This window comes from Arabidopsis thaliana, chromosome 4 (genome assembly GCF_000001735.4).
Source record: "Arabidopsis thaliana chromosome 4, partial sequence".
Classification (NCBI taxonomy): Eukaryota; Viridiplantae; Streptophyta; class Magnoliopsida; order Brassicales; family Brassicaceae; genus Arabidopsis; species Arabidopsis thaliana.
In genome coordinates, this window is record NC_003075.7 from 17,872,742 (window position 1) to 17,899,611 (window position 26,870).

Below are 26,870 nucleotides of genomic sequence, written 5' to 3' on the forward strand. Positions count from 1 at the left end.
AAGTATTCAATATTAGCTGCTTAATGATGTATTTAGAACTTGACGGTGGATGCTTAACTACCATATTTCCGAGATATGGACCCCTGAGTCCTTTAGTCTCCTTCCGACCCATTGATATATATGTACAACAAAAACAGAGTTTTCTTTTATCAAAATTTGTACCCTTTTGTTACTCTTGAAATCATAAAATAGATCCAAAGCATAATATCTCTTACTCACTACTAAGAATGTGGACATTCAGAATTCAAAAAATATATTTCTGATTCTCCAATTGAAATATATATAAAGGGATAGATATACAGAGGATGTTTAAAGAGGATTACAATGGCAAATAGTGTTTCTACTTTCTACATACAATAAAAGGATCAATGGTAGTTAATATTACATACAATCTACAATCACTTACAATCTCAGTCTTGAGGAGGTTATGATACAGGACACGATAGATTACAAGAGTATATACATCACTCTCCTTTTTTTGTATTTACAAGACTTTACATGAATTTCCAAACCAATTGAAGAATCCCACTCACACCATCAATTTGATCATCTTGATAAAAATCTTTAGCACTGCTTTCGTATTCCTTTCTTTCCGGTTTTAATCCTTTTCCAGGATCAATGTAATTTGATATCCACCTTCACTTCTTGGATTTTGATCTGTTTTCTGAATGTAACCAATCTTAAAGCTACTTCTTCTCCATAGCTTTCCCAACCCCACAACTTCTTTTTACTATTTTTTTCTTCCCTTTTTCTTGGACTTGATCCGTTTCCAGGATCAATGTAAGCAACTACCCATCATCTTAATCTAAACCATAAAACTACTTGTGTTTTTTTTTTGGTTCCCTCTTTTCTATTCCCTTTTTCTCCTTTTTTTGGGGTTTTCAGGATAAATGTAGTAACCAAAATGATTCTTCAGAGCGTATTAAAACTACTTACTACTAACTAACTACACAAGGAAGAGACCTGGTCAAAGTTTTTGCAGAGATGAAAGCCATTGCTCCATGTAATTCTTCCCATCTGCAAATTTGATAAGAATGAATTCAGAAAAGTTTTCACTTTGGTTTAGGACAAAAACTGTTGAAACATCAAATAGCAAAGACTGTGGACAATTTGCACATGGGATCAAATGTGAAAAGAAACCTCTAAAGAGAGCAACTTTGGTAGTTCACTAAACCAAAACCACAAGCATTATATCCAATAGACCATCAATCCCAAGAGAGAAGGCTATGGTAATTCACTACACCAAACCAAGACCACAAATTAGGGGTGATTCATACCAGGAGGCAAACCATTGGGGAGATTCTTGACAGCACTCAAGAGCTGGTTATTATTATTACTAGAGCCTTCAACAACAGCTCTATAACAAGGAACCAACACTAAGAAGCCACCATCATTTCCTTCATCATCACTTTGGAAATCAGGTCCATGTGGCTCAGTCCATCCAACAGACCATTCAGGTCCATCACCAGCAACAACATCTACAGATTCAGAGCCAGACGAACCAAAGCTCTCAAGTTCAAGCTCTTTCCTCTTATTTACTCGAGCTATCTTTGTAGGAAACTTAAGAGCTTCAGTTTCTTTCTCTTTTCTACTTCCTAATAACCACCATGGCCAACTTGGGATCGGTCTCTTCATCATTTCAAGAACCGGATTGATACTTTTTTCAGAAATTCCACCATAAAATCTGGTCAAAGATCACAGCAACCAACACACAATTGAAAACCCTTTTGCTTGCAATAAATCAACCTCTAATGACTCAGAAGAAATCAATGAACGGTTTAAAGAATAAAAAAAAAACAAAATCTAAAAAGGACAAAACTTTCACAGGAAAAAGATGAAATTTTCTTAACTCTTAGCTCAAGATCTAAGCTTCACCATTGAAACACAAATAATGTTTCACCAGAATTTGAAAATGAAATCAACTAGAATTTGAAGAAATTTTAAAACCCCCAAAAAAACGGTGAAAATTATCAAAAGGATCAGAGAAGAGGAACCCTAAAAACCCAAATTATCGATCATCTCCTTCCATTATTATCCCTCCGACCAAATTCGTCGTCCCTTGTACTCAACAGCTAGTCGTCTTCTTCTGCAATTTATAAATCGATTTCTCCAATCTTTTGGATTAAGTTTTGATCCAACGGCCACAAATTCACGATCGGTCTCTCCAATCATTAAACTAAAATAATTATGATTGATTGATGGAGTTTCTCAAATATTAAAACATTTTTGTTATATAAATTTAAGATACGAAAAGAAGGAGAAGAGTTCTTATTTACCGTTGATTCTTTGACAAGTGGCTTCTTACAACCGTACAAAAATTGATGATGATGATGTGTTCTATTTTATCCAATCGTTTTGCGTGTGTATGAGGCTCAAGTTATGTACACGTGGCGTACTCATCTGCCTTTGGTTCTTCTGACTTTAGCTCGTGGAGATTACTAGGGAAATCTTATGATTTAGAGATAAGAAAGACTTTATAATTTAATTATAGCCTATACGGAGATAATACTTTCATGAATGTTCTAGAAATAGTGTTGGTTAATTTTTGTTTTGTTTAGTCGTTATTGATAATATCCTTCTTTAACAAAAAGATTGATTTTGAGTTGACCACACAATTTGATTTGGCTTTTGCTTCATCGTAATAACGTGGGAATTAGTCTTATCAAACTGAATCTAGTTTAACTTGTCCGGGGAATCTATTATCTATATTATCAACTTATAAGATTCGGAATAAAGCATGTTTTGTTGTTGTTGACTTTGATGGATTGTGTGAATAGTTTAATACAACAAAACACAAAATTAAGATGTTTATAATTCGTTGACAAAAACTCATATATTCATATCATAGGATTTGTGAAGAGATTTAAATTATATGTTTACTTGGTCGTTACGAATGATAAAAGTATTGTCCAACTTATCGGCGTGTGTGGATAAGTATTAAGTATTACAATCGTCGTATACCTTATTGTTATAGTTTTTACCTGTTTTAGATAATAACATGATTCGATTTTGTATAAAACGTTACACTAAATGAACCCAAAAAAAAAACCAAAAAAGAACTTGCAAACAAAAATAGGTTTTGTTTTAGTAGGACATATTCTCTCAATACATAACGTTGACGTATGTATATAAGAATAAAATACATGTGCACGTAAACGTAACAATCCTTCACAAGTTTATTAATAATAACGTGGAAGTTGCAGTAACATCATCTTACACACGAATTTTTCTCAATGACGTAGTTACTAGTACCCATAATAAAATCAATATAAAAAAATAAAATCAATTCCGATACAATTCTTTTAGGCACCATATGGTAAAAAAATAAAAAAAAAGGGGACTAAATAGAAATGGGCCAGGATTTGCAAAAAGGCCCATAAAGTTGAACGGAAGTTAATTAACGGCGTTAACTTCGATCTCCGTTTGCGACATTTAAAATTTAAAATCTTTTGCCCTTTCTTCTCCAACGGCTCCTTACGATTGTCTCAGTTCTTCTCTCCTCCAGATTTCTCGCATTCTCTAATCCTGAAGAATTTTAACAGATCGATTGATTTCTTAATGAAATTTATGGTTTGAAGATTCAGTGTTCACGAATCAGGTACTTGATTTTTGTAGATTGATCCGCTGATTTTGAGTGTTTATCAATTAGGGTTTTGATTTCTCTTGTGCAGGTTTGAGATTTAATATAAAATCGTTCTTTTTAGGTTCTAAGAATTTTGAAAAGATTTTGTCTTATTTCTTGCTTTATTACTTTCTCTAGATCTGTTGAAGTATCGTGATTGTTTGAAAAAAAATGGAGAAGGTTTATGAAGAGCTTGATGAAGTGAAAGCTGTGAATGAGAAGCTTAGGATTGACTATAGAAACAAAACGGAGCTTCTTGAGAATCTAAAAAAGGTTCAGAACGAACAATTAATAGAGATTCGAGAGGCGAGACTGGTTAACGAGAAGCATGGTTTTGAGATTGAGGAGAAATCTAGAGAAATTGCCGAGTTGAAGCGAGCGAACGAGGAACTACAACGTTGTTTGAGAGAGAAGGATTCTGTTGTCAAGCGTGTGAATGATGTGAATGATAAGCTTAGAGCTAACGGGGAAGATAAGTACCGGGAATTTGAAGAGGAGAAACGAAATATGATGTCTGGTTTGGATGAAGCTAGTGAGAAGAACATTGATCTTGAGCAGAAAAATAATGTCTATAGAGCTGAGATTGAGGGGCTCAAAGGGCTTTTAGCTGTAGCGGAGACGAAAAGGATTGAAGCTGAGAAAACTGTTAAAGGTATGAAGGAAATGAGAGGAAGAGATGATGTAGTGGTTAAGATGGAGGAGGAGAAGAGTCAAGTAGAAGAGAAGCTGAAATGGAAGAAGGAGCAGTTTAAGCATCTTGAGGAAGCATATGAGAAGCTTAAGAATCTGTTTAAGGATAGCAAGAAAGAGTGGGAGGAAGAAAAATCAAAGCTTTTAGATGAAATCTACTCTCTTCAGACCAAGCTGGATTCAGTAACTAGAATCTCAGAGGATCTTCAGAAGAAGTTGCAGATGTGTAACGGTGCGTTGACACAGGAAGAGACCAGAAGAAAACATCTTGAAATCCAAGTTTCTGAATTCAAAGCCAAATACGAAGATGCTTTTGCAGAGTGCCAAGACGCAAGAACACAGCTTGATGATTTGGCTGGTAAAAGAGATTGGGAAGTTGCAGAGTTGAGACAGACCTTGAGCATGAAAGATGCATATTTTAAGGAGATGAAGTATGAGAATGGAAAACTAGAACAAGAAAACCGCGAGTTGCTGGGTTCGTTGAAAGAACTCCAGGAAGCTACAATTCAGGGATCAGGAAACTCTGCACTATCAAAGCTGAAAAACAAGTTTCGGAACTTGGAAAACATACACAAGAACTGTTCAGCTAATTTAAGAAGTAAAGAAGCTGAATGGAGCTCTCAAGTGGAGAAGATGGTAGAAGAGATTAATGATTATAAGTTGCAGTTGCAAAGCAAGGAGGCAGCCTTGAAAGAGGTTGAGTTGGAACTTGAAAATTGTCGCTCTTCTACAGCTAAAATGAGACTACAGTATGAAGAGATCTCGATTATGTTTTTAGTGCTAAGTAGAACGGTCTCCGAGGCTCAGTCAAGGCTTGCGAATGCTAAGGATAAGCAAATCAAGGATGAAAAAAGAGAAGGAAATTGCTATTCTCTATTGATGGAGCAGCTAGATCAAAAGAATGCTGCACTGGCCAAGGCGCAGATGGAGATTAAAGAAGAGCGCGAAAGCGTTGCGTGTTTGCTGAAAAGAATAGAAATGCTGGATCTTTTCGAAAACCAGAATATTCAGATGCAGAAAGAGGTAGAGAGGTTCAAAGAAATGGTTGAGGAATCATCTAGATTCCAAACTCAGATGCAAGAAAAAATGAAAGAAGCTGAAAATGATTATGAAGAGAAACTTCTTCAAGTCTGTGATGCATTGGACAACACAAACATAGACCTCGTTGCAGAACGCGAGAAGGTGGTGTCTTTAACAAGGCAGATTGAGTCACTTGGTACTGTCAAAGAGAAGAATTTAGTGATGGAAAAAGAAACTCAGGAGTATAAGGAGATGCTGGAGGAATCAGAAAAGTGTCGGGTGCTTTTAGAGGAGCAGATTTCGCAGCTTGAAAGTGATTCCAACGAGAATATTAGAGAGCTCTGTAGCAAGGTGGACATTGCATATGCCAAGTTGGCAGAAGAGGTTGAGAAGACTGCCTCATTGGTTAGAAAAAGTGAGTCTATTGATCTAAACGAAGAGCATAGGCAACGGGAGCTTGATCATTACAAGGAAATGCTTGAGGAGTCTACCAAAACTCAACTTCTCTTGCAAGAGAAAGTTGTAGATGTGGAAAACGACTCGAAGAGGAAACTTGCTGACGTTTCTGAGGCTCTAGAGATAGCAAATTCTGAATTATCTGATAAAACCTCTGAAGTGTTCCAGATTGAATTCCAATTGTGGGTCTGGAAATCTATTGCTAAAAGGCTAAAAGCTGAACTCGAGCAAAACCAGAACCTGCGGAAAAGAGTAGAAGCTTCTCTTCTTGAACAGGTTGGAGTTGGAGAAGCCATTAAGCAAGAGAAGAATGAGTTGGTGCATAAGCTAAAGGTTATCAGCCATGCAAGATCGTCTGATTCAGAGAAGAAAGAATCCCTTATGAGGGATAAGGACGAGATGTTGGAAAGTCTACAGAGAGAGGTAGAGTTGTTGGAACAAGACTCACTTAGAAGGGAGCTTGAGGATGTCGTTCTTGCGCATATGATTGGTGAAAGGGAATTGCAGAACGAGAGAGAGATTTGTGCTTTACAACAGAAAGACCAGGACTTATGTGAAGTGAAGCATGAATTGGAGGGTTCATTAAAGTCTGTATCTTTGCTGCTGCAGCAGAAGCAAAACGAGGTTAACATGCTTCGCAAAACATGGGAGAAACTCACTGCTAGGCAAATTCTTACTGCGGTGGAAACAGAATCGAAAAAGATGATGATCATAGAGCTTGAAGGGGAAATCTCTAGTCTCAGCCAGAAACTGGAAACGTCGAATGAATCTGTTTCTTGTTTCAGACAAGAAGCAACAAAGTCAAGAGCCGAATTGGAAACTAAGCAGACAGAGTTGAAAGAAGTAACCACACAAATGCAGGAAAAGCTAAGAACTTCAGAAGCAGAGAAGACAGAGTTAGTTAAGGAAGTCGCGAGTTTGTCAACAGAAAAACGAAATCTTTTGAGTTTTATCAGCGAAATGGAGGATGGAATGTTGAAGCTGTATGATGGAGACACGAAGCTGATGAAAACTTTGGAGAGAGTTACACAATGTTGTGATGGATTTGGTAAAGAGAACAATAATGGTGAAACTATTGGTTCTCCAAGATTGGCAATGAAGCATGAAGAAGATGTTGTAACTGAAGACAGGTCACCATTTAGACCACTTAACCATTAGTTTGATTAATTCCACATAAGAGAGAGTGAGAGAGAGTGAGAGAGAGAGAGAGAGGATATTTTTTTTTTCTCTTTGAAAACTTTGTTTGTACTTTGTAGTGTTGATGTATCTTGAAGCTTTTTCTAGAACAGAGGTTTTGCTCATGTAATAAACAAACTTGTTAGGTTTTGCTTGCTAATTTTAATTATTTTCACAAATCCAAAACAACATAAATTAAAACTCATGAAAGATGAATTAAACGCCAAAACAATTTATTAACCCAAAACCAATATGTGTCGAATTGAATTAACATGGTCATTTTAGTGAAATATTACTAGTTCATGTTTGGGGTTTAGTAGACTTTTCAATGAACCTGGATTGTTCTTTCTTGGATTTTTGTTTTATTTTAAAAATAAGTTATAAAATATTTTGAATATGATTAGAAAATCAACAATTTTAAAATAATAACTTATTTAGAACAATTTTAACCAAATTTATGTATATATTTATAGTAAATGTGGGCAATTTTCTATTTTAGTTAGTTGTAAATGTTGACTAGCAATGTATAGAAAGATACGTAAAGAAATACAATGATTATAGTTAACGGTGTTCCATCAAATTAAACGGTAAATCATCATTATAAAATATAATTACCGTTTAACTTTGTATTGAAAATACATAGTAATAATCTTTAAAAGAATCTAAATGGTAACTAATATCTACAAAAATAGTTAGTCATGCAACATATAAAATCTAAATTCTTATATATATTTTTTAAAAGATATAAGAATTATATTCAATGCTGCCTGAAATAAACGGTACAATTAAAAAAAATTATATAGAAAGAAAAACATTCAGTGAATCTAATCCCAAACAAATGGATAATACAATAATCATAGTTGTAAGACTAGATTCTTTACATTAATCATATTAAAAACAAAACTTAATATCAAACCATAATATGACACTGAAGTTGCATATCATCATAAAACCATCATTTCTCATCTAAAAGACCAAAACACCTCCTCCACTCCGGTTTCACCGTTCGTTGTCATGTCGACCAGAGAAGGTGCTTCGCAGAACCGCACAGCACCCGACTTAAAACCGATCGAAACGTGCCGTAAACTCCTCAAATCACGTGAGTTTCTCAGCGTTCGGTATATCATTCAAGTGAATCAGCTGCTAAAAAGTAAACGGCATGATGATGATGATCAGTTTGAGCAAGTGGAAGCCATCTGCGACCTTCTCATCGCCGCAGAAAACCGGCTTCCAAACGGTTTAAAGGATTATTACGGCATGATTCGGGCGAACCGATTCGGACCAGTTTTATTGGAGGACTTCGAGAAATTGACGAAACTTCTTGATAAGAAGCATAACTATTTCCCATTTAGCCAAGAAGCTGCTGATAAAGCCTCGCTAGCTTGGTCTCTGCTGTCTAAGCCACCCATCAAAGCCCATTACGATCTTGCTATCTCCGCATTTTTCGGAGAGTGTAGCAAAGTAAAACGAAAGATCTTTATCCCCAAGAAACAAATTGAGGTAGTGGTTATTTCCGATGACGACGACGAGGAGGAGTACGGCCATAAGATTATTTCAATGGCTCGAACTGCGAGAGGGTGTCGTAGTTAATGGAAAGAGAGTGAAAATGATACCATTGAAGAAGAAGAAGAAAACTTAAGGACAACGTTTAAGTCCTGTCCTGCCTTAAGATTGTTATCCTAAATTTACTTTTCAATAATTAAACTCTTGAGGTTGTAATATTTCACTTTTCTTGATATCGTTTGTTTTCGTTTTCAGATTTTCATGTCTGAAAATCTCTCTCAATCGTTATTATTATTATGATTATCTCCTCTTTGGTTATTAGTTATGACAAAATATTCTCGTGCTTATTGCTCATTAATCACCCATTTATTATTACCGACCTTTTGGTATCTTCTCCATATCTTTCTTCTTCTTACAATGTTTTTTAGTCTTTATATATATATATATACACAACAAATTTAACATTCCCTCCAATGTCCTACTGTCTCCTTCTCTGTGTGTTACCATGGTTTTACTTCACCATGTAAGTCTCTCTCATTATCAAAATTCATCTTCTCTGTTTTCTTCCTCCTCTGAATCAATCCTTTGTTTATTTCTTGTGTTGTGTGTGATGCAGTTAGAGCAAGGGATGCGTCCGATTTCACGATGTTACAATCCAACCGCGTATTCGACAACAATGGGAAGAAGTTTCTTCGCAGGTGCAGCCACAAGCAGCAAGCTATTCTCCAGAGGTTTCTCAGTCACAAAGCCAAAATCTAAAACCGAATCTAAAGAAGTTGCTGCAAAGAAACATAGTGACGCAGAGAGAAGGAGACGGCTTCGGATTAATTCCCAGTTTGCAACTCTCCGCACCATTCTTCCAAACTTAGTCAAAGTAAGTTTAGCTCTGCATTCAATTACACAAAATGTTTCACCAGAGAAGTAACACTTTTTGTATTATGTTCAATGAAACTAAACAGCAAGATAAAGCATCTGTGCTTGGAGAGACTGTCAGGTACTTCAATGAATTGAAAAAGATGGTTCAAGACATACCAACCACACCATCTTTAGAAGACAACTTGAGATTGGACCACTGTAATAACAACAGAGACTTGGCAAGAGTCGTGTTCAGTTGTAGCGACAGAGAAGGGCTAATGTCGGAGGTTGCAGAGTCAATGAAAGCAGTGAAAGCAAAGGCGGTGAGAGCTGAGATCATGACAGTAGGTGGAAGAACCAAGTGTGCCTTGTTTGTTCAAGGTGTCAATGGGAATGAAGGATTGGTGAAGCTCAAGAAATCGTTGAAACTTGTAGTGAATGGTAAATCATCATCAGAGGCGAAAAACAACAACAATGGAGGATCGTTGTTAATTCAGCAGCAATGAGTATTTTGTTTATATACTTGTACATCTCTGTTTCTCCTAGTCCATTAGAGAAGGTAGATGTAAAGGTATAAAAGCCCATGTGTTATTGAAATTGGGTGGATACTTACAAGAGTCTATATGAATAAAAATGATGCAATTCTTTCTTTGGAGATGGTGTGGATGTTATAACAAAATATGAATCATGTGAAATTTTTTGTCCCATCTTTGTTCTTACCCAATTGTACCTTTTGAGATGAAATCCCATGGTTGCTTCTAGTAGATAGCTTTCTTCTGGGAAACAAAGATTTGGTTTAATAAGTTGAACCAACGAATAACTCTTCAAACATTCCCCACCTACTTCTCATCAAACCTCCTTATAAATAGAGGATTCCAGCACAAGTCTCTTCATCACTCAAACCAACAAGAAGTAGTCAAAGCACAATACAGCAGTAGTAGTAGCACCATGGCTCCTCTCAAGAACTCCTTTGTAACATCTCTGGTCATTGCACTAACATTCACAAGCTTCTTCACCAGCCTATCCGCTCATCGTCACCTTCTCCAATCAACACCAGTGACTCAGCCTCCAGCTTTAACATTCCCACCTCTGCCCAAAACCACTATGCCACCGGTTCCTTCTCTACCAACTCCAGGACAACAAACGTTGCCACAGCCACAACCAACTCTGCCACAGCCCACTGGGTTGCCACCGATGCCGAGCACACAGATACCATCATTGCCCAACCAGGTGCAGCCCACAATCCCTAACATTCCACAGATCAACTTCCCTAGCAACTTTCCCTTCAACTTTCCTTTCAACATTCCTTTCCTTACTCCACCACCTTCAAAGTAAGAGAAGTGAAAGCTAGCTCATTAGCTGTCACAGATCATTATCCTTCTTTCCTGAGACAGCTTTGGATCACACACTCTGCTTTGTGTCAGTTTGTATACACATATATGTATTCTTTTGCTGTTGTTTGGTGTCATCGTCCTCTTTGTTGTTGCTTCCATAAGTCAAGTTCCTTTTGTAATATACATTCTAAAGAGTGATTTCCTTTCCACTGCAACTCAACAGACTGAACCAGTAGGCAATATATATATATATATATATATCATCATCATCAAACGTAAAATAACTTTGAAACAGCTCATATAGAAAGGAAAAAAAAGAAGCTTTATTCTGTAACTGATTACATGAGAATGCTTTTACCCTAAGTTTTGTAAAAGACAAGGTCTCGTCTACAGTTTGATTTGATAGCATCCTCTAATTTATCAACAAGGTCAAACTCAACCTTGAAAGAAACCATTGCAGTACCATCTTTACCAGTATCATAGTCTTCCTTGATGTCTTCAGCGTGACACGATTGCAGCTATGACACATATATATAAATGATCCATGAGCACTCAGGAAAATCTCAAAAAAAAAATATCACAGCCAGAAAGAATCTGTCACCTGATTGTAAAGAACACCTAAAAGATCAAATGTGACCTCAACTCCCATTTGAACCTGGGAGAAGAAACAAACAGGAGTAATGAAGTTGAACAACAAAAGAGACAATAAAGAAAAAGACATTTACTTTGGACTTGACCAGACAAGAAGGAGCAGTTTTCAAGCAATCAGATGTAACACCACCATATGCTCTAACAAGACCTCCAGTTCCAAGTTTGATTCCCCCAAAATACCTATCATCATCATCATCCTATGAGGAGATTGTATTCTCAAAACTTGTAAAGATTCAATATTTAAGTTTCAAGACTGAAGAAAGCTAACCTAATGACAACAACCATAACTCTGTCTAATCCAGAAGAGAGAATAGCAGACTGAATCGGCTTCCCTGCTGTGCCAGATGGCTCACCATCATCGCTACATCGATGGTGATGATCACCGATCTTATAAGCCCAGCAATTGTGAGAAGCGCGAGGATCACGGACCTGAGAGAGGAACATTTGAGCTGATTGCTCGGAGGAGATTGGTCCAGCGATTGCGATGAACTTGCTCTTCTTTATCTCTTTCTCCACGGATACGGTTTCTTTTAGTGTCGTGAATGAACCCGAATTCGAAGCCATCGACCTCTTGCCTGATGCAGCCACTAACACCGGTATTCTGCGGCCGCCGACGGTGGTTACTGCTGCTGCTACCGGTACGCCCACCCACATCTGATTGTTGCCTTTTTGCCGTCTAGCTAGCTATATTATAATCTTCTCAATTTAATTGCTAAACTAGATTAGAAAACATTTGATAGTAACATTTGAAATTAAAATTGATTTTTAGGTTCGGTATACATTGGTATTGAAATTAGAATTGATTTGCGGTTTGGTTTACATTGGTTTAGAGAAGAAAACAAACAAATTTTCACGCGAAATAGAATTTTGGAGACTAGTGAGTAGATTGAAAAAGGCATGATTTGGAAAGGGGTACACCCACAGAATTGCTCTCACGCGCTCAACGCTCACTTTGTGCGAGTGGGTGTGAAATAGAGCCTTCTGATTGGCTTAGAAACTCTAAAAAAAGTGAAATAGTATACATGTTGCTAGCTCCTGTTGTTATTATTTACTTTTTTGTTTCTTCTATGAATCTGATCAAAGTTCAGTTTTTTTTTCACATACAATTGATTCTAATAGAGTTTTTGGGTTATTTTGATATCAATTGTATGTCAAAACACCAAATTTTGTGAATTTGTATGCTGGCAATGTTTCATCATTATAAACGATTCTGTTTTCATAGAGTAAAAAACAGAGGATCAAAAAACAACTTTTTGGAAAATCCCCTTTTAGGTTTATATGTATCATTGCCATGTATATTCAGGTTGTTGCTTCTTCTTTCTTCATACATATATGCATAAACAAGTGGTTCGCTCTATTCCTGGTTGATCGTTTTGGTTTCCTAATATACTGGAGGAACATGTGTGTGTGTGGTTGCATTTATGAAATTGTTTTTTTTATGTTTTCTTGTAATTTGTTTGGCTTGAAATTGAAGTCACTGTAGCGTATTGAAAATTATCAAGTTTTCTTTTTTATGGTGTTTGTTTATCTCCACGTCTCTGTTGACTAAGTTGTTAGAGACTACATGTCTCACTGAACTAGTTTACTATTACCGTCTTTCTGAGTTTATAGAAGTACGAAGTCTCTTTGCTTATAAAAGGCTTGTCATGGTCTTTGTTTGTGCTCACCTCATGTGTACTTGACATTTCCCTTTCTTTCGTACAGATTAATAGTAATCCAGTTGCTGCTGAGGCAACCATTTTGTCGCTTCACCAATCCCCACAGCCGTATAAGGCGTGTAGATATATTCTTGGTAAGTCTTTCTGATGAATCCAGAACCGGCCAAGTGGACTTGGGAAGTTTCATCTGTTTGACTGAAAGTGTTTTCTACTTCCAGAAAATTCTCAGGTGGCAAATGCTAGGTTTCAAGCTGCTGCAGCTATTCGAAAATCAGCTATCAGGGAATGGAGCTTTCTTGCCACCGATGATAAAGGCGGCTTGATTAGGTATTTTTTCTTCTTTTATGTTATTTGGGTGATATATGCTTAAGCTTCCAGTTGGTCACCCTCTGCTCTATCAGGAAGCAACCCTTGGTGTTAAGTTTGTAATTTTTGATTGGCTTTGCAAATCAACTGAGAGCATTCATGCTTCACAATATAGTAGTTTTAGAATACTGCTGCTTTCCTGGTCACATCATTTTCCGAGATAATCATGACTATATAAGAAAATATAGGTTTTTATTATGAAGTTTTGGATTATATAAAAAAAAAAAAATAAGTAATATGGCGAAATCTTTCTGCAGCTTCTGCCTTGGCTATGTCATGCAGCATGCTAATTCATCCGAGGGATATGTGCTTTCAAAAGTATCTTCTGTGGCTGCACAGCTGGTAAGCTGCGGTGGGCTTCTTCTGCTTATGGTATTTAAATTTTTAAAACATGCACATTAGATGTTGGACGTTAGCTGTCACTTCTGATGCTATGCATATGAGAGGATTCATGAAAAGGATGTTGTCGTTCACAGACAATTATGATCGGTAGCTTCTGGAAAAATAGAGTAGCTCAAAGAAATCTAGACAAATTAGTTAGCTACTTCTGTTTTCTTGCTTGCTTTGTTCATCCAAGGGAACCTCTAATCCGAATAAATTATTCTTACAGGCTTGAGTTTACTCCTGCCCAGAAGGAAGTCTTTTTCTATCAGGTATCTTCATTATTTTGTAATTTTTCGTACTTTCATTTTTAGTTTGAGTAGCATTAGGTGCATATATGTTGTTATCTGATACTGGCCATATGTTATAGAATTTTGTGATTTGTATAGTCTGAACGTTGGAAAATACACATATATAACATCGAATTCAAGTTACTCATTTCTAAAATCCAATCATTTTCTCCACACTGCCATAGAAAACTACCACAAGGCATAAAAAAACAAAACTTAAAAATCAGTGGAAAAAACAAAACTTGTGGGGAATAATTTCTGCTAGCAAAAAAAAAAGAAGCAAAACTACTCACTCACTATCAGACCCAAGAACCTGCTTTTTGATTTCACTAACTTTTGTCTTGAGTTCTTCTCTGTTCCTCTGCAAATAAATAAATAGTTTTGAGAAAAAAAACGTGAATTTAAGTTTAAAACTCAGTCGATTAAGCCTATGTTTAGCTTACCTTAAATAGCAGATAACGGGTAGTGAACCAGAGTGTGTATCCGAGACCAACTACTTCCATTAGCTTAGGAAACTGTAACATCAAATATGAAAGGTTACTACAATTATATCAAACAGAGTTTGTTTCGGGGGCTTGAGAGTACTTACCAGAGGGATTGCTTCGAGTGAACTGACGATTGCAGACGTTAAGTAGAGAGCAACTATCGCACCACTCCCATAGAGCAGGATTGAATATGTCTTGTCTGAGTCCAGCTACATTGACAAAATCGCAACATCAAGCTTAAAGAACTGAAATGAAATGGTTTCATTATCTAGTCTATTGAATCGTGATACAACAATACAACTCTAAGCATAACAACCAGTGTATTAACATTCCCATCATCTCAAGATATTAATGTTAATTAGATAGATACCTTAATATCGTTCAAAAACTCTAGGGCTTGAGTTTCCTCATCTTCAGCTTGAGGAGCTTCACTATTCGAGTTTTTCTCTTCGGCTGCAACAACTACTCCATCACGATCCTCCACACCAAACTCATTGACTCCTGTTGATGTTTCTTCAGTAACTGTTTCTCCTGGAAACTTTCTACTACAACGCAACGTGCCTAAAAACCATGGAAACACCATGAAATTGTACTTAAGCAAGCAATCAAACTATTGACGAAACGCAAGGAATCAAGAATCATCATCTATACTAATTAGAAAACTAAAATCCGAAAACAATCCAATTCGAAATAGCAAAAAAAAAAGTGAAATTACTCATCAATTTAGGGTTTTGAAAAATCCAATTACGCAAAAGTGAGTGAATCACATAGCACGAAGCAAAAACAGGGTTTCTCAAATTCTCGTACGGGATTGAAGAACGAGAGACGCAACGTTTCGCTGGAGAGGAAGTGAGATTCTATCAACAGATTTTCCCGCTAGATATCCATGGCCGTTGAAGCTCGCAGGGAGATGAGTGATGATTGTGGTAGACCTGGTGCAGAGCTCCATTTTCGTACGGATGCATCAAAGTCATTTCATCTCCTGAAAAAAACTGTCATTTTATAAACAAGGCTTCTAGGGTTTTGGATAATGGGCCGTTGTTAATACTTGGTTCGGCCCAAACATATAAAACTTCAAAAACCGGTCTGTTATAAAGTACCACTTTGGATTACCTTAGCGCCAATTTCTTTCTTTCTTCTTTGGATTTGGAATAGTCAAAGTATTATACTTTACTTAAAAACGATAGCTCTCTCTAATCGCATGAGGACAGCCAACTCCAAAATCTCATTTTCATGGTTCATACGGTTTTATACTAATCCTTATATGTCACACAAAATTAAAATCATATGTTTTCTATAATATATCCGCCAATTTCATTCTGATGCTTTTGGCAAAATTTGTCATGGGAGCTAATGTACATGTGTTGAACTGTTTACAGTCACTTGAGTTGGAAATTACAGGGCCAAGTTAACCCGATCGAGAAGCATTGCTTGCTCAGTCAATTCACATTGCTATCTAACTCCTGCAACTTTTGAGCCATTTCAGAGCTATGTCCAGCCCGCAAACTTCTGGCAAGCGACCGTATAGCTCTAGAGATCAACTCTTTCTTCTGCTTCCCACCCGAAGTGCTTGTGCCGCTTGATCCAGAAACATTATCTTCCTCTTTCAATGTCACACACAATCCTCTCAACCACTCCTCTAGAAATGAGGCTTTCTGTCGGGTTTCATGCGACACCACAAGACAATACGAGTCACTAATCCTTTAAAATCAAGCGATGAAAACAGTTGTATTAACAATAATAGCTGCCAGTTTCTTACTCTTATAAGAAATTCTGACAACGCTTCGAAATGACAGCTTGAAACTAGGCTCAGGAGATGCAGCATGGTTGACGTTAACTGCAACGAGCAACTGCGTTTAAGATAAATCATTCATCAATACCTAAAATTACGCCAACATCATGTTACCTGATTCTCAAGCGACCTCTTATATTTGAAATTTGCTGGAGTCGTCTCTCTGTCAGAATGGAGACTTTGTAAAGTATGCTCTACACCTTTGACAACATCAGGGAATGATCTCCCATAAGCTGCAATTACATAATGTGCGAGAAAGATATCAGCCAAACTGTACAATCCCAAAACACATACAATATAAGACAAACAAATTCTATTCTCCAAATTAATATAGCTACATGGTTAGAGAGAGAGAGGGATAGAGAATCAAAGTCACCAAGTGGGGTTGCTGGGACAGCTAAAGCGGAAGCAGCTTGTATTCTTATCTTAAAGTTTGATGCATCACGAAGTAGCAATAGTAAGATACTAAAAACACTTGGAGCCCTGCAAAAGAAAAAGATAGAAGTTATTAGAGGTCACCGAGAGAAGCAGCTTGGGTAATAGAAAGCTAAAGGATGCTTACCAATCCATATCTTGCAGTTTTACTGTCTCATTGGAGAATAAATTGCTCAACGCATGACAAACATTCCATTGAACCTGCACAAATTTCTGAAGTCAAACTATGTAGTAGATAAAGCTAAGGATGCGTAAGTATACAAACCGAGCCACATTCGACCAAACCAGATCAAACTGGATAACGTATCTATATAAAAATCAATTAGATTTTAATTTAATAAGCTTCTTCCCAAACAAAACTTGGCCGACTCGAACCAAGACTGACTGAAACCCACATGTTCACATCCAAACGCAACCATCTATTACTTCTACTTATCAGGTATACCTTAACATTACCAGTAGTAACACAGGAAAGAAATGCTTGCACGGTTCTCTCCAACCACCTTGTATCTACCGCGCAGGATAGATGGTGAGAATTTGATGACTGTTGATGGGGAAAAGGTAACACATCTTGGTCCACTGACTTTATACTTGTCATGCATCTCAATTTTACATATTTTGAAATACTCCCCAGTGCCCGAACTGCATTGGATTTAACCTAACAATAGAATTCCGAAAATGATGATGGCAAATGTGCACATAACTACAATACTAAAAACTACTGTGTGATCCATAAGAAAAAAGTTCTGCTAGCCAGTTTTCGACATCCATATGGATCAGACGAGTGCAGTGAATTTATCTATCAAAGAAACATAATATTTGGATTACAAGTTACGGTGTAAACAACTAATTAATTTAACAGAGGAATATTTGGGATTAAGAAGCATATCACTGAGTAAAAAGAGATACTAATTTATCAAAATATGTTGGGAACGATTTTTATTACCTTGTCCCCATCCTCAGTTAGGCGCAAAGCACATTCTATTAGTGCATCCACAACTTGTGAAGTTGTCTTCAATCCTACTTAGGAGGATAAAAGAAAAGTAAATCCAAACGTTGTATCAGGTCTAATCATAACGTCAGTACTAGTACCTTCAAAGGACCTATCATCAACGCGGTATCGCAGAGCATCGCATAGATTGGCCAAAGCCCATGATGCTGTTATACGCACCTGAATTGACAAAAATAAATCCCATTGCAGTAGAACAATAAAATATAAAATGCATAGATCATGAGAACAAATAAATGAAAGTCAGTAATGCAATACCGAGGTCAAGGAGTCCCGGGTATTCGCTTCAACAGCTAAGATAAATTTTTCATATATCTCCGCACTGCATCCACAAAGTTCTTTAAGTTCTTGACCATGAATATCTTGTCAGGGTTGAGTTAGGACAAGCAACAGACAGTGACAAAGGGTTAAGTTACCTTAAAGAAGTTTCTGGAAAACATGAAATAACACCAATCGCTCGGCAAGCTGCTGATCTGACTGAAGGTGTTTTGTCATGCAATGCAGCGGTTATCTACAAAAACTAAAAGACATTAGGCACCTACTGTAAAACTAAAGTCGAGATAGTAATACCAACAATCCTAAAAAGGCTTCAATACTTACAATTGATGAAGTAATAAAGTCCTTTTCCTGCTTATTGAAAGCGGAAAATATGGAGGATGTAATACCAGCAAAGCAAGTAACTGTAGTGCTCCTCACCTTCCAAACATAGGAAGAAATTCAGGACCGCGGATATTATGCAAACTACAGCAGCTACATCGATGATTGTACTATTAGTTGTACAAAAACATTAACTTGTAAAAAATTTAACCCACCACTGCAGAACCATGGTGTAACACCAGAACTATATGTTTACGAATAGCCTCAGACCATTGGTCACATCCTGCCTGAAAGATTGGCTCTTGGGTATTATCAAATCCATATGATGGTGCAGATGAGATTCTTATTGACCTTATGCAGTCAGATGTAAATGGTGTATCCATTAATCTATCATACTGAAGATCTTCGGTTCCCTTAAATCCAGATATTGCGCGAAGGCATCCATCCAAAACCTACATACAATCCTGTGTAAGTTCTTATTTGTAAACGTGGCCCAAAGACATTGCTCAAATGGTTCAGCTGTCAAGCTAGGTTCTTTCCAAGAGCAGACAAAATCAAAACTAAATCTGAGCATACTACCAATGAGCAATGAATACCCCTGCTCCACAGAAGTTAGGGAATTTAGAATATGTTTTCAATTTAAATATAGAGAACATAGTTATTTGATATCATGCCTTAATAGCAGCTGTAAGGACTTTATCCCCATTATATCCAACAGACTCTCTAACCGAAGACTTCCATGTCGTTGGAGAATCTTCAACAACAGCAGACTGCAAAAGTTTATACACGAGGATAGAGACCCTTTCCCAATATGCTGGCACTAAGGTTGGATAATTGAGAGCCACAGCTCGGAGGACCTGCGCGAAAACCATATAATTTTGGATCAAAACACAGGACAGGTAATGTAGCAGCTCTCATTATCAAAATCTGTACATAGGGATAAATGAAAGGGAAACAAAAAGTCAGCATATTCCTGAACCATGACCCAGTCTTACATAAGTTACTCCCTCAGCAAAAAAAATGTTAAAAAGTTTTCTTAATGTACTTACAGAGTTCAGACAGCACCATATGTACCTGAATTTATTCTGTGTCTATCCTTCTACTTTCATAAGAACTCCTTAGAAGGGAAATACTATAATAAGAACAACCTAATACCTGAAGAGCCTCAATGCATGTTGATGCGTCAGAAAATTGCTCAGCAAAACGAAATAAAGTAGAAAGAACTCCTGAATTCCATTCACATCCATTGAATCCTGAAATGACTTCAAACAAGCATGTCAAATATTATAATAAGATTCTGGTTAGGACAGTAGTCATAATGAACAGGCGCAAGATAAGGTCAACCTGCTGATGTCTCATCCAAAAGCATATTATGCACTTTCATTTGAGGAGGAAAGGTGGAAAATGCAGCTGACAGGCAACCTATTGCGGCAACCTGTATAAAACAGATCATGACATAGGTATGGCATTCACAGGACCAATATTTATAAAAGAAGCTAGAGTTCAGAGAAAATTTTATTCAGCAAGTTAAAAGCCTGAGTTCCCAGCTCAGTATAACCAACCATCAAATGTGGGAAGGCTTCGATAGAGTGGCGAAAATGATAATCATTGGGGAATGGTATTGGTGTGGGTTAGGTATTGGGTCCAGAGCTGAGAATCCTCTATTAGAAATAGTCTCAATACTGTCTTTGGTTTAATCAATGAAGAAAGATCTTTACTTGGTTCTTACCATACCTCTTCTTTTCCTCCGTGAATGAAAACTTAAGATTGTTTGGATTAGGAATTCAGCGAAAAGAAAGGCACTAGAAGTCTAGAACATATTTTATAGATTGGATAAGGACTGCAAAACATAAACAGAGACAAAAAATCTCCCAAACACGACTCTAGGCCCTTGTCTAATGCCTGTACCGTCCAGAGAAATCCCAAAAAAATTCTCCTCCTATTGCATCCCTCAGTCGACAAATTTCTATATGCGACTAAAATTAGTTTAAATCCTATGACTTTAGCTAATGGAAACTAGGATAGTCCAAGAATGAAAACCTAGATATGAAATGTAAAATCATATATCCATCATAAACGAAGACAGCTAACAGACAAAACAACATAAGGAAAAGGAAGCACTAACCAGCAGACCAGTTTTATCATTTTTGAAAGGAAAGCCCTCATTAATCCTAGCATGCAGAGACATTATAACTTTTGGCAGCAATTCTCCCGGCATTCTCGAGTAACTGAAAATGATAACAAACGTTAAAGAACACATGAAAATCTCATACAAAATCCAAAAGTAGTTGCAAATTTTAATAAGAAGATAACATTAGCTAAACGGAGCTGGGTCTACGCATGTATTCATGAAGCTTTCCTAATTCACTTACTCAAATGTAAATCTTAATCAAGAGCCATTATGGGTTTATAATAACGGATATCAAATACCTTTAAAAAGATACAATACTTTTACAATAAAACGAATATCATTTTAATCATGAGGAGCTAATAAAATAAAACACAGAAGAAATGTACGTACGGTGTGCTTGATATTAGAAGCAAGAGGATCTTGAACAGCTGAATCAACAATCTACCATGATTATCACTGTGAATCAAATGTAGAATGCCTACACCCATACGAAAGGCATAAAAATCTTGGTTAACAAGGAATAACTAATAGCCAGACAAGAAGAAAAAGGTTAAGACAATTAATGTCGTTGAAAACCTGTGTGGAGTTGCATTAATATTAGACCAAGGGAATTGGAGAGGGGCATAAATGATCCATATTTAGTAGATTCCTTGTACTCTGCCACTTGAAGGAAAATAGATGAAGGCCCATCCATCATGGTGGCAAGAGCTGACGCAGATGCAATCCTTACCTAGACATTGCAAGGTAAACAAAAAAGTATTGTCAGGATTCAGCAGTCATGAAGTTGAGCCACAAAAACATCTCTAGACATACTTGCTTAACCATAAAAGTTATTGGGAAGGTGAAAAATGAAGAACAGCATCGAAATATGTGCCTCAATTACTTGAAAAGGGACAAGAATAACCACCTTCAAATGAGGATCAAAAAGCAAGCAGGTCATTAGAGTAGCTTCAAACTTCCTGTTAATGATCTCGGAAAGTTAAGGAGACAAGAAAATACTACGGTATGGTGACAAAAGATGTTGTAGGTTAATTTTCCACCTTGGCTTGAGTACATCACTTGTTGGAAAGAGAGTCACCCACTGAGTGGTAAATGACTTTGAATCAGCCTGGCAAAGATCCTTAACAGGAAAAAAAGAAAATGAATAAGTAATTGTCACTGAAAAGTTAAGTAGAAGATGAGAACCAACTAAGAATAATACATTGTTACTCACCTGTATGCAAACAATTGCAGCTATTCTAACCTTGGAGCTTTGGGCAAAATAAGAATCCGGTACGGAGCCGTCACTGTCACTAAAATCGGAATCTGATGATATAACATCAGAACTACCAGAATCATGAGCAGATAGGCGCCGCCAGCTTGAAGACACTGGCTGCCTAGTGTTCAAATCATCCCTCTTGCGCAAGTGGGGTGGCCTATAAGGAGTATTCTTGGCATTCTTACTTACTCCAGAAATCAATGGAGAAAGCTTGACATTCAAATGCTTATCGTTGTGAACAACATCAGAAACTGATAACTGAGGTGGGCCAGTAAGTCCAAAACAGAAAAACATTCTCAATGACGCTATGAAACTTAAGACCTGCAACATTTAAAAAATCTGCTTAAACAAAGGAAAAAAGTCTGATATGGAGGTTAAACCAGAAAATCACTTATCCAAGGCTAAGAGGAGGAGCAAAGGGTATCAAGAACCCACTTACGTGATCAGAAACAGGACATTTGATATTTGTAAGGACCTCGTGCACACAGCCTAGAAGGCATGAATAAAAGCTGTAGAAAATTAAGAAATGAATATTACCTAAGAGGGCAACAAGTCTAATAGAACCCAGAAAAAAAGGAGTAAATTGTAGTCTCCACAAAACCAAAGGCATATACCTCCACATGAATCGGTCTTCGACAAGCTGGCCCTTAGATGCTAATACGTCCATTACTTTCCTTAGAACCTATATGAGAATTCACCAAGTTGAGAAACAAAGCATATGAGAGAAATGAGAGGATCGATCAGTGAAGGGGAAGATTACCTCTAGCGTGCATTGGGAGACGTCAGTAGGAAACAAAGACTCAGATAGAGAAAATGCTCTACCAAACATGTCAAAGGCAAGAGCCATGGAATCCCATAAGCGATTCTGTTGAGGCAGTTTCTTTTCCACAAGTAAAGTAGGAGAAGGGTCTTGATTTGAGAAACCATAGGATAAAACTAAATCCTGGTGTAATAAAGGAACTACGCGCACAAGAAACTTGACTAGATGAATGTTCTCCGGATGCATAGGGGCCAAACGTCTGGGAAAAGGAAGAGGAGATTACGAATAAGGTTTAAACAATGTCAGCAAGATTGTGAGAAGATATATAATAACCTTAAAGTCTCGAAGCATTGGATCACAGGTTCGATTCTGGAGAAATAGGCAGCGGAATAAGGTGAAGAAGGCATGGGTTGGCGAAGAAGAAACTCCAAGACAGAAGCAAAAGAGTGAAGAAGGAGCGGCCATGACGAAGAATTTAGTTGGAAAAGTAGACGAGCACAAACATCGTGAATCTGGATTAATAAAAAGGAGGAGAGATCCCATTAATAACAAGGAAATGATGGGAGGAGAGAAGGAGAAGACGCACCAGTTGACAAGTATGACGAGAGACAGGGATCCAGTCAGGACCATCAGCTTTGGAAACCAAATCGAGCAGGAACAAGCAATCGGAAGTGAGCTCGTGCAGTGGGAGGTGAGAGACGGCAGAGATAAGGGAATGGGATTGAGAGAAGAGTAGATCCTCGAGCAACAGAGGAACCGGCGGCGGTGGAGTGGTTGAGATTTCGTCCCTGAGAGAGAGAAACGCCGTCCGCCACCTTCCCACGCTTGACGAAGCTGCCGCCGTGAACATGTTTCAGTCTCCCGGGAAAAAACTAAGCAATCAAAAACGAGAACGACGAGAGACAGACAGAGAGACGCTTAATAGTCTTAAAGGGATTTACATTTTTTTAATTTAGAGTTAGAAATCAATTGTGTTACAGGAAAACATCTTCTCCACCCACTTCACTAGTTGATGATGTTCATTGCTGCGTTTAGCACATCAATTCTTTATTTTTTTGGGGTGGGCAGACGCAGATCTCTTCGGCCCAATCAATAAATATATAGCAAAAGGAATAGCTCGTCTTGTCATATCATATCATCATTCAGACATGCAACGAATAAATACATATCCGTGCTCAATCCTCTAAAACAGAGGAGTGCTTACAACAACAACAACTCCAGAAACTTAACTAGCAACATTTGATAGACAGAAAAAGTAGCAAGAAATTAGAAGCTCCGAGTCTTATGTTTTAGGAGGAAACGCCTGCTCCGCCCCACCCTTGTTTGTTCCTTCCTCTTCCATTTTCACACTTGCTTCCTCCACTCCCACTGGGTTTACTCCTGTAACCTGCAATCAAAACTAACCACTTTAGAAAACCACCATTCCCACCCTTTTCAGCCCTGTCCACTGCTTCATTTTACCTTAGTGCTTCCACTCTCATCCACCTCCACCTCACAACCTTTTCCACGCTCCATAATTCCTTTCAGTCCATCCTGCACGAACAACATGCCATGATAAATAAATTAATCTCGGAAGAAAAGGAGACGGCTTTAGGAATTGAGAGGCAGAGATGATTCAGCTCAGCTTGGCTAGACGGTCACACTATCTAATCAGGTCAATTGTTGGAGCTGGGAGCATACTAAATAAATAGCCTAGGCTAAATGATTTAACCGTAGCTAAAGATTCGCTACCCTCATGTGAATGTATCTCCAGCTTAAACTAACTGACTTAATGTCAGAATGAGACTCATTCTGGAATCTTTAGGTTTTGGGTCTCGGGATGAGAAAAAGTGTAATGTTATCAGAGCACATTGTGCTGTTCTGGAAAATGCTGTAAACCTAGATGAACTAATGACTTCAAATGTTTGTACCAGAAAAAGTGTCTGAGAAATCGAAACAATTAAGAGATAATGCTGTAGTACCTTGTCCTTTGTATCTGGTTCAACAGCTTCTCTTTTTACTCTGCTTGGTATAGGTTTACTGCACAATGCGATCCCACATTAAGTAAACATTACACCGCTGACTCGAACCAAAAATAAAAAGGGGAGGAAACATATATATTTCATACCGGTCATCATCAACATCCATGTCTGAATCCGGATCCCATCTTTTATCCCCATCTTCTTGGTCTTCATCAACCTATAATTTACATAGAAGGCATATTTTACAAAACTAAGATTGGTAACAACCAGAGTCATCAATCAAGGAATACTTATACATATCTAACTGGACGAACATTATTTACCAGCCCAGCTGTTTAAATTAGAAAATTCTTATTGTAACTGCAGTTACACTTAGATAAGCTCACCAAAACCCATGAGGAAATGCAAGAAAGAATGGGCAACAGAAATAAAGGAGCCAACACACTTCAAATGATTTGCTCAAGTGGCATACCTCGGGAGTCTCTGTATCAGGTGGTCTTTCCTGAAATGGTACACTTGGAGCATGCTGAAGCTTAGAGAGATTGTGGAGAAGGTCATTGCGAATCTCTTCAAGCATCTGACGAGAATTCTTATTTTCCATGTTACTTGGAGCAACGTGAAGTGTATAGTCTGGACCAAAGTATTCATAATATTCATGCTCCGGCATCTTGTCTTCAACTTCAACTCCAAGTGCAACTCCAGTCTGTCATATAAACAGTTTGTTGTAATAAATTCAAAGAAAGAGAGGCGTCACAGAGGGCTAACCTTGGTACAGAGACCAAGGAAATTTCAATGCAAAGCTAGAGCAGCATAAAATGAACAGAAGAAAGTACCTCGTAGCACCAGCAACGGGCAACATTGCGGATAGTGTAACCACCACCACCCAAGAGCAGTAGGGGAACATTGAACGATCTCATAAATTTGACGCACTCAGCATGACCTTTGATTGAAAGATTAAAGCACCCCAACCTATCACCAGACAATGAATCAGCACCACATTGCAATACCACAGCCCCTGGTCGGAAAATTTCCATAACTTTCCCCATGATGGGCTTGAATAACAGATGATAGCTCTCATCATCGATTCCATCATCCAGTGGTACATTGAGAGAATAGTACTTTCCGCTACCATAACCTATATCCTGAATGTGACCTGTACCGGGAAAGTAATCACCAAATTTATGAAACGAGACAGTCATAACCCTGTCAGTAGCATAAAATGCCTCCTCCACTCCATCCCCGTGGTGGATATCAATATCGACATAAAGAACACGCTGCAAACGAGAGAGGAAGAGTTAGAGATTCAGAAACGACATAACCATCCCTAGCATATATCAAAACGGTGCAGGTGGACAAACCTCATGCTGCTTAAGGAGCTCTAGGATAGCTAAGACGATATCATTGACGTAACAGAAGCCAGAGGCCTCGCACTTCTTAGCGTGATGGAGACCACCAGCCCAGTTGATGGCAATATCGCAGAGGCCGTGGTTAAGCTTGACAGAGCCACCAACAGATCCTCCAGCATAGGTCTGGCAAAAGGAATAAAGGCCGTCAAAGACGGGACAGTCTTCACCAACATTGAAGCGCTTAAGTTGGCGAATCTGATCTTGCTGGGTTTCAGGGGTAATGCTGCGGAGAAAAGAGACATAGTCGTCGGCGTGGAAGCGGCAGAGATCACGGTCGCGGGCAGGGAAGGGCTTGAGAACCTGCATATGCTGAAGGAGACCGTAGTGAGCGAGGAGGGCATGGGTCATGCGGATGCGATGGGGCTTCATGGGATGACCTTGGCCATAGTAGTAATTGCCGACCTCAGGGTCATAGAAATAACAAACTTTCCTCTTCACACCATCAGGTCCGGACGCCAGCGAATTGCCGCCAGTATCCATTACCTCTGCACGCACGCCGATCCATAAAAATTATATTATTAAAAAATGATAACTAAACCCTAGCCGCGGAGTAGCTGAGCCATGGACGCGTTTGAATGACAACAACAACATTTTTTTAAGTTACGAAAAAATCAAATCTAGTGTGCAGAAGAGACAGGAAGGCGAGTGAAAGATATTAAAAGACGGCGAGGCTAGACAGACGCCGGAAAATGGAATCACGCAGACAAGGAAGAGAGTCTGACTGACCTTTTTCGTAGGATCAACGGTGTGTTGTAATCACAGTCGCAGTCAAATGGTCGGAGGAGAAGCTGCGATGATCTCTCTCTCTCTCTCTGGCTTTCTTCTTCCTTCCTCCTCGCCGAGGGGAAGGGAGCTGCTCTCTGCTTTGCTTTCAGATTTTCTTTCACCTCTGACTGAAACTGTAGCCTACTTACTCTTCTCTTCCAACTTTTTCTACTTTCAGTTTATAATGGAAAGGCCCACTTTTAATCTGTTATGGTTTAAAATGAGGCCCACTTTTAATGTGTTTTAAAAATAAGGCCTATTAAGTTGCC

At 38.1% G+C, this 26,870-nt stretch overlaps 10 protein-coding genes across 21 annotated transcripts; 5 read left to right on the forward strand and 5 right to left on the reverse strand.

Annotated features, from left to right (window-relative positions):
* Positions 1–259: 259 nt before the first annotated feature.
* Positions 260–2,527, reverse strand: AT4G38060 (uncharacterized protein). Of its 4 annotated transcripts, none has more exons than NM_202973.3 (3): positions 1,851–2,062; positions 1,278–1,684; positions 321–1,017 (listed from the first exon to the last, which is right to left on the reverse strand). In NM_202973.3, exons 2-3 carry the CDS (start codon positions 1,636–1,638, stop codon positions 968–970), a joined length of 411 nt encoding a protein of 136 aa, NP_974702.1. In that variant the 5' UTR covers positions 1,639–1,684; positions 1,851–2,062; the 3' UTR covers positions 321–967. The 4 variants fall into 4 exon arrangements, with proteins under 4 accessions (NP_001328885.1, NP_001320155.1, NP_974702.1 ...); NM_001342473.1 differs by lacking the exon at positions 1,851–2,062 and adding an exon at positions 2,277–2,527 and having other exon boundaries at positions 744–1,017; NM_001342472.1 differs by having other exon boundaries at positions 260–1,017; positions 1,278–2,460.
* A 933-nt stretch (positions 2,528–3,460) lies between these two features.
* Positions 3,461–7,115, forward strand: AT4G38062 (basic helix loop helix (bHLH) DNA-binding superfamily protein). Its single transcript, NM_001342474.1, has 2 exons — positions 3,461–3,598; positions 3,761–7,115. Exon 2 carries the CDS (start codon positions 3,794–3,796, stop codon positions 6,944–6,946), a length of 3,153 nt encoding a protein of 1,050 aa, NP_001328886.1. The 5' UTR covers positions 3,461–3,598; positions 3,761–3,793; the 3' UTR covers positions 6,947–7,115.
* An 863-nt stretch (positions 7,116–7,978) lies between these two features.
* AT4G38065 (basic helix loop helix (bHLH) DNA-binding superfamily protein) lies at positions 7,979–8,554 on the forward strand (the record flags this gene model as incomplete). The annotated part of the gene is made up of 1 exon (NM_001342475.1): positions 7,979–8,554. The coding sequence occupies one exon, from the start codon at positions 7,979–7,981 to the stop codon at positions 8,552–8,554; it is 576 nt and encodes a 191-aa protein (NP_001328887.1).
* A 208-nt stretch (positions 8,555–8,762) lies between these two features.
* AT4G38070 (transcription factor bHLH131-like protein) lies at positions 8,763–10,037 on the forward strand. The gene is made up of 2 exons (NM_001342476.1): positions 8,763–9,341; positions 9,427–10,037. The coding sequence occupies exons 1-2, from the start codon at positions 8,973–8,975 to the stop codon at positions 9,826–9,828; spliced, it is 771 nt and encodes a 256-aa protein (NP_001320156.1). The 5' UTR covers positions 8,763–8,972; the 3' UTR covers positions 9,829–10,037.
* Positions 9,903–10,871, forward strand: AT4G38080 (hydroxyproline-rich glycoprotein family protein). The gene has a single exon (NM_119969.4). It carries the CDS (start codon positions 10,271–10,273, stop codon positions 10,655–10,657), a length of 387 nt encoding a protein of 128 aa, NP_195521.1. The 5' UTR covers positions 9,903–10,270; the 3' UTR covers positions 10,658–10,871.
* A 66-nt stretch (positions 10,872–10,937) lies between these two features.
* AT4G38090 (ribosomal protein S5 domain protein) lies at positions 10,938–12,080 on the reverse strand. 3 transcript variants are annotated; one of them, NM_119970.3, is made up of 4 exons: positions 11,576–12,035; positions 11,382–11,487; positions 11,258–11,311; positions 10,938–11,174 (listed from the first exon to the last, which is right to left on the reverse strand). In NM_119970.3, exons 1-4 carry the CDS (start codon positions 11,959–11,961, stop codon positions 11,016–11,018), a joined length of 705 nt encoding a protein of 234 aa, NP_568034.1. In that variant the 5' UTR covers positions 11,962–12,035; the 3' UTR covers positions 10,938–11,015. The 3 variants fall into 3 exon arrangements, with proteins under 3 accessions (NP_568034.1, NP_849515.1, NP_001320157.1); NM_179184.2 differs by having other exon boundaries at positions 10,938–11,311; positions 11,576–12,021; NM_001342477.1 differs by having other exon boundaries at positions 10,938–11,487; positions 11,576–12,080.
* Positions 12,081–12,530: 450 nt separating this feature from the next.
* AT4G38092 (exportin-4 protein) lies at positions 12,531–14,149 on the forward strand (the record flags this gene model as incomplete). Of its 2 annotated transcripts, none has more annotated exons than NM_001342478.1 (5): positions 12,531–12,610; positions 13,012–13,099; positions 13,184–13,292; positions 13,589–13,673; positions 13,942–13,947. In NM_001342478.1, the coding sequence occupies 5 exons, from the start codon at positions 12,599–12,601 to the stop codon at positions 13,945–13,947; spliced, it is 300 nt and encodes a 99-aa protein (NP_001329670.1). The 2 variants fall into 2 exon arrangements, with proteins under 2 accessions (NP_001329670.1, NP_001119136.1); NM_001125664.1 differs by having other exon boundaries at positions 12,599–12,610; positions 12,919–13,099; positions 13,942–14,149.
* Positions 14,128–15,496, reverse strand: AT4G38100 (CURVATURE THYLAKOID 1D-like protein; the record flags this gene model as incomplete). 2 transcript variants are annotated; one of them, NM_119971.4, is made up of 5 exons in its annotated part: positions 15,295–15,496; positions 14,858–15,048; positions 14,592–14,696; positions 14,446–14,517; positions 14,128–14,363 (listed from the first exon to the last, which is right to left on the reverse strand). In NM_119971.4, the coding sequence occupies exons 1-5, from the start codon at positions 15,434–15,436 to the stop codon at positions 14,292–14,294; spliced, it is 582 nt and encodes a 193-aa protein (NP_568035.1). In that variant the 5' UTR covers positions 15,437–15,496. The 2 variants fall into 2 exon arrangements, with proteins under 2 accessions (NP_568035.1, NP_001328504.1); NM_001342479.1 differs by having other exon boundaries at positions 14,292–14,363; positions 14,858–15,463.
* A 263-nt stretch (positions 15,497–15,759) lies between these two features.
* On the reverse strand, positions 15,760–23,514 carry AT4G38120 (ARM repeat superfamily protein). 4 transcript variants are annotated; one of them, NM_001342480.1, is made up of 26 exons: positions 23,056–23,514; positions 22,803–22,981; positions 22,470–22,728; positions 22,324–22,391; positions 22,149–22,218; positions 21,665–22,030; positions 21,492–21,571; positions 21,359–21,410; positions 21,028–21,181; positions 20,842–20,929; positions 20,446–20,548; positions 19,665–19,755; positions 19,476–19,573; positions 18,995–19,177; positions 18,536–18,772; positions 18,324–18,419; positions 18,140–18,234; positions 17,982–18,045; positions 17,807–17,885; positions 17,661–17,734; positions 17,160–17,372; positions 16,842–16,915; positions 16,656–16,762; positions 16,394–16,512; positions 16,247–16,324; positions 15,760–16,142 (listed from the first exon to the last, which is right to left on the reverse strand). In NM_001342480.1, the coding sequence occupies exons 1-26, from the start codon at positions 23,317–23,319 to the stop codon at positions 15,927–15,929; spliced, it is 3,507 nt and encodes a 1,168-aa protein (NP_001328438.1). In that variant the 5' UTR covers positions 23,320–23,514; the 3' UTR covers positions 15,760–15,926. The 4 variants fall into 4 exon arrangements, with proteins under 4 accessions (NP_001328438.1, NP_195525.2, NP_001328439.1 ...); NM_119973.4 differs by lacking the exon at positions 22,149–22,218 and having other exon boundaries at positions 15,767–16,142; positions 21,665–22,014; positions 22,247–22,391; positions 23,056–23,366; NM_001342481.1 differs by lacking the exon at positions 22,149–22,218 and having other exon boundaries at positions 15,767–16,142; positions 16,247–16,512; positions 21,665–22,014; positions 22,247–22,391; positions 23,056–23,366.
* Positions 23,515–23,536: 22 nt separating this feature from the next.
* On the reverse strand, positions 23,537–26,768 carry HD1 (histone deacetylase 1). 2 transcript variants are annotated; one of them, NM_119974.4, is made up of 8 exons: positions 26,563–26,768; positions 25,789–26,321; positions 25,264–25,704; positions 24,903–25,133; positions 24,577–24,647; positions 24,431–24,488; positions 23,931–24,002; positions 23,537–23,856 (listed from the first exon to the last, which is right to left on the reverse strand). In NM_119974.4, exons 2-8 carry the CDS (start codon positions 26,314–26,316, stop codon positions 23,752–23,754), a joined length of 1,506 nt encoding a protein of 501 aa, NP_195526.1. In that variant the 5' UTR covers positions 26,317–26,321; positions 26,563–26,768; the 3' UTR covers positions 23,537–23,751. The 2 variants fall into 2 exon arrangements, with proteins under 2 accessions (NP_195526.1, NP_001078511.1); NM_001085042.1 differs by having other exon boundaries at positions 23,551–24,002; positions 26,563–26,750.
* Between the last annotated feature and the right edge of the window lie 102 nt (positions 26,769–26,870).

What these genes read in the sequence shown, in the direction of transcription:
- AT4G38060 (NM_001342472.1), bottom strand. Translation starts at nt 1,638, where the DNA reads ATGATGAAGAGACCGATCCCAAGTTGGCCATGGTGGTTATTAGGAAGT. An exon ending in CCCCAATGGTTTGCCTCCTG is followed by an intron (nt 1,018 to 1,277) that starts GTATGAATCACC and finishes TCAAATTTGCAG; the next exon opens with ATGGGAAGAATTACATGGAG.
- AT4G38062 (NM_001342474.1), top strand. Translation starts at nt 3,794, where the DNA reads ATGGAGAAGGTTTATGAAGAGCTTGATGAAGTGAAAGCTGTGAATGAG.
- AT4G38070 (NM_001342476.1), top strand. Translation starts at nt 8,973, where the DNA reads ATGGTTTTACTTCACCATGTAAGTCTCTCTCATTATCAAAATTCATCT. An exon ending in TTCTTCCAAACTTAGTCAAA is followed by an intron (nt 9,342 to 9,426) that starts GTAAGTTTAGCT and finishes GAAACTAAACAG; the next exon opens with CAAGATAAAGCATCTGTGCT.
- AT4G38080 (NM_119969.4), top strand. Translation starts at nt 10,271, where the DNA reads ATGGCTCCTCTCAAGAACTCCTTTGTAACATCTCTGGTCATTGCACTA.
- AT4G38090 (NM_119970.3), bottom strand. Translation starts at nt 11,961, where the DNA reads ATGTGGGTGGGCGTACCGGTAGCAGCAGCAGTAACCACCGTCGGCGGC. An exon ending in GTTATGGTTGTTGTCATTAG is followed by an intron (nt 11,488 to 11,575) that starts GTTAGCTTTCTT and finishes TGATGATGATAG; the next exon opens with GTATTTTGGGGGAATCAAAC. An exon ending in CTTGTCTGGTCAAGTCCAAA is followed by an intron (nt 11,312 to 11,381) that starts GTAAATGTCTTT and finishes TTCTTCTCCCAG; the next exon opens with GTTCAAATGGGAGTTGAGGT.
- AT4G38120 (NM_001342480.1), bottom strand. Translation starts at nt 23,319, where the DNA reads ATGTTCACGGCGGCAGCTTCGTCAAGCGTGGGAAGGTGGCGGACGGCG. An exon ending in TTTGGATGAGACATCAGCAG is followed by an intron (nt 19,574 to 19,664) that starts GTTGACCTTATC and finishes AAGTCATTTCAG; the next exon opens with GATTCAATGGATGTGAATGG. An exon ending in ACTTTATTACTTCATCAATT is followed by an intron (nt 18,235 to 18,323) that starts GTAAGTATTGAA and finishes TAGTTTTTGTAG; the next exon opens with ATAACCGCTGCATTGCATGA.
- HD1 (NM_119974.4), bottom strand. Translation starts at nt 26,316, where the DNA reads ATGGATACTGGCGGCAATTCGCTGGCGTCCGGACCTGATGGTGTGAAG. An exon ending in AGCTCCTTAAGCAGCATGAG is followed by an intron (nt 25,705 to 25,788) that starts GTTTGTCCACCT and finishes TCTCGTTTGCAG; the next exon opens with CGTGTTCTTTATGTCGATAT. An exon ending in ATGGATGTTGATGATGACCG is followed by an intron (nt 24,489 to 24,576) that starts GTATGAAATATA and finishes CGCATTGTGCAG; the next exon opens with TAAACCTATACCAAGCAGAG.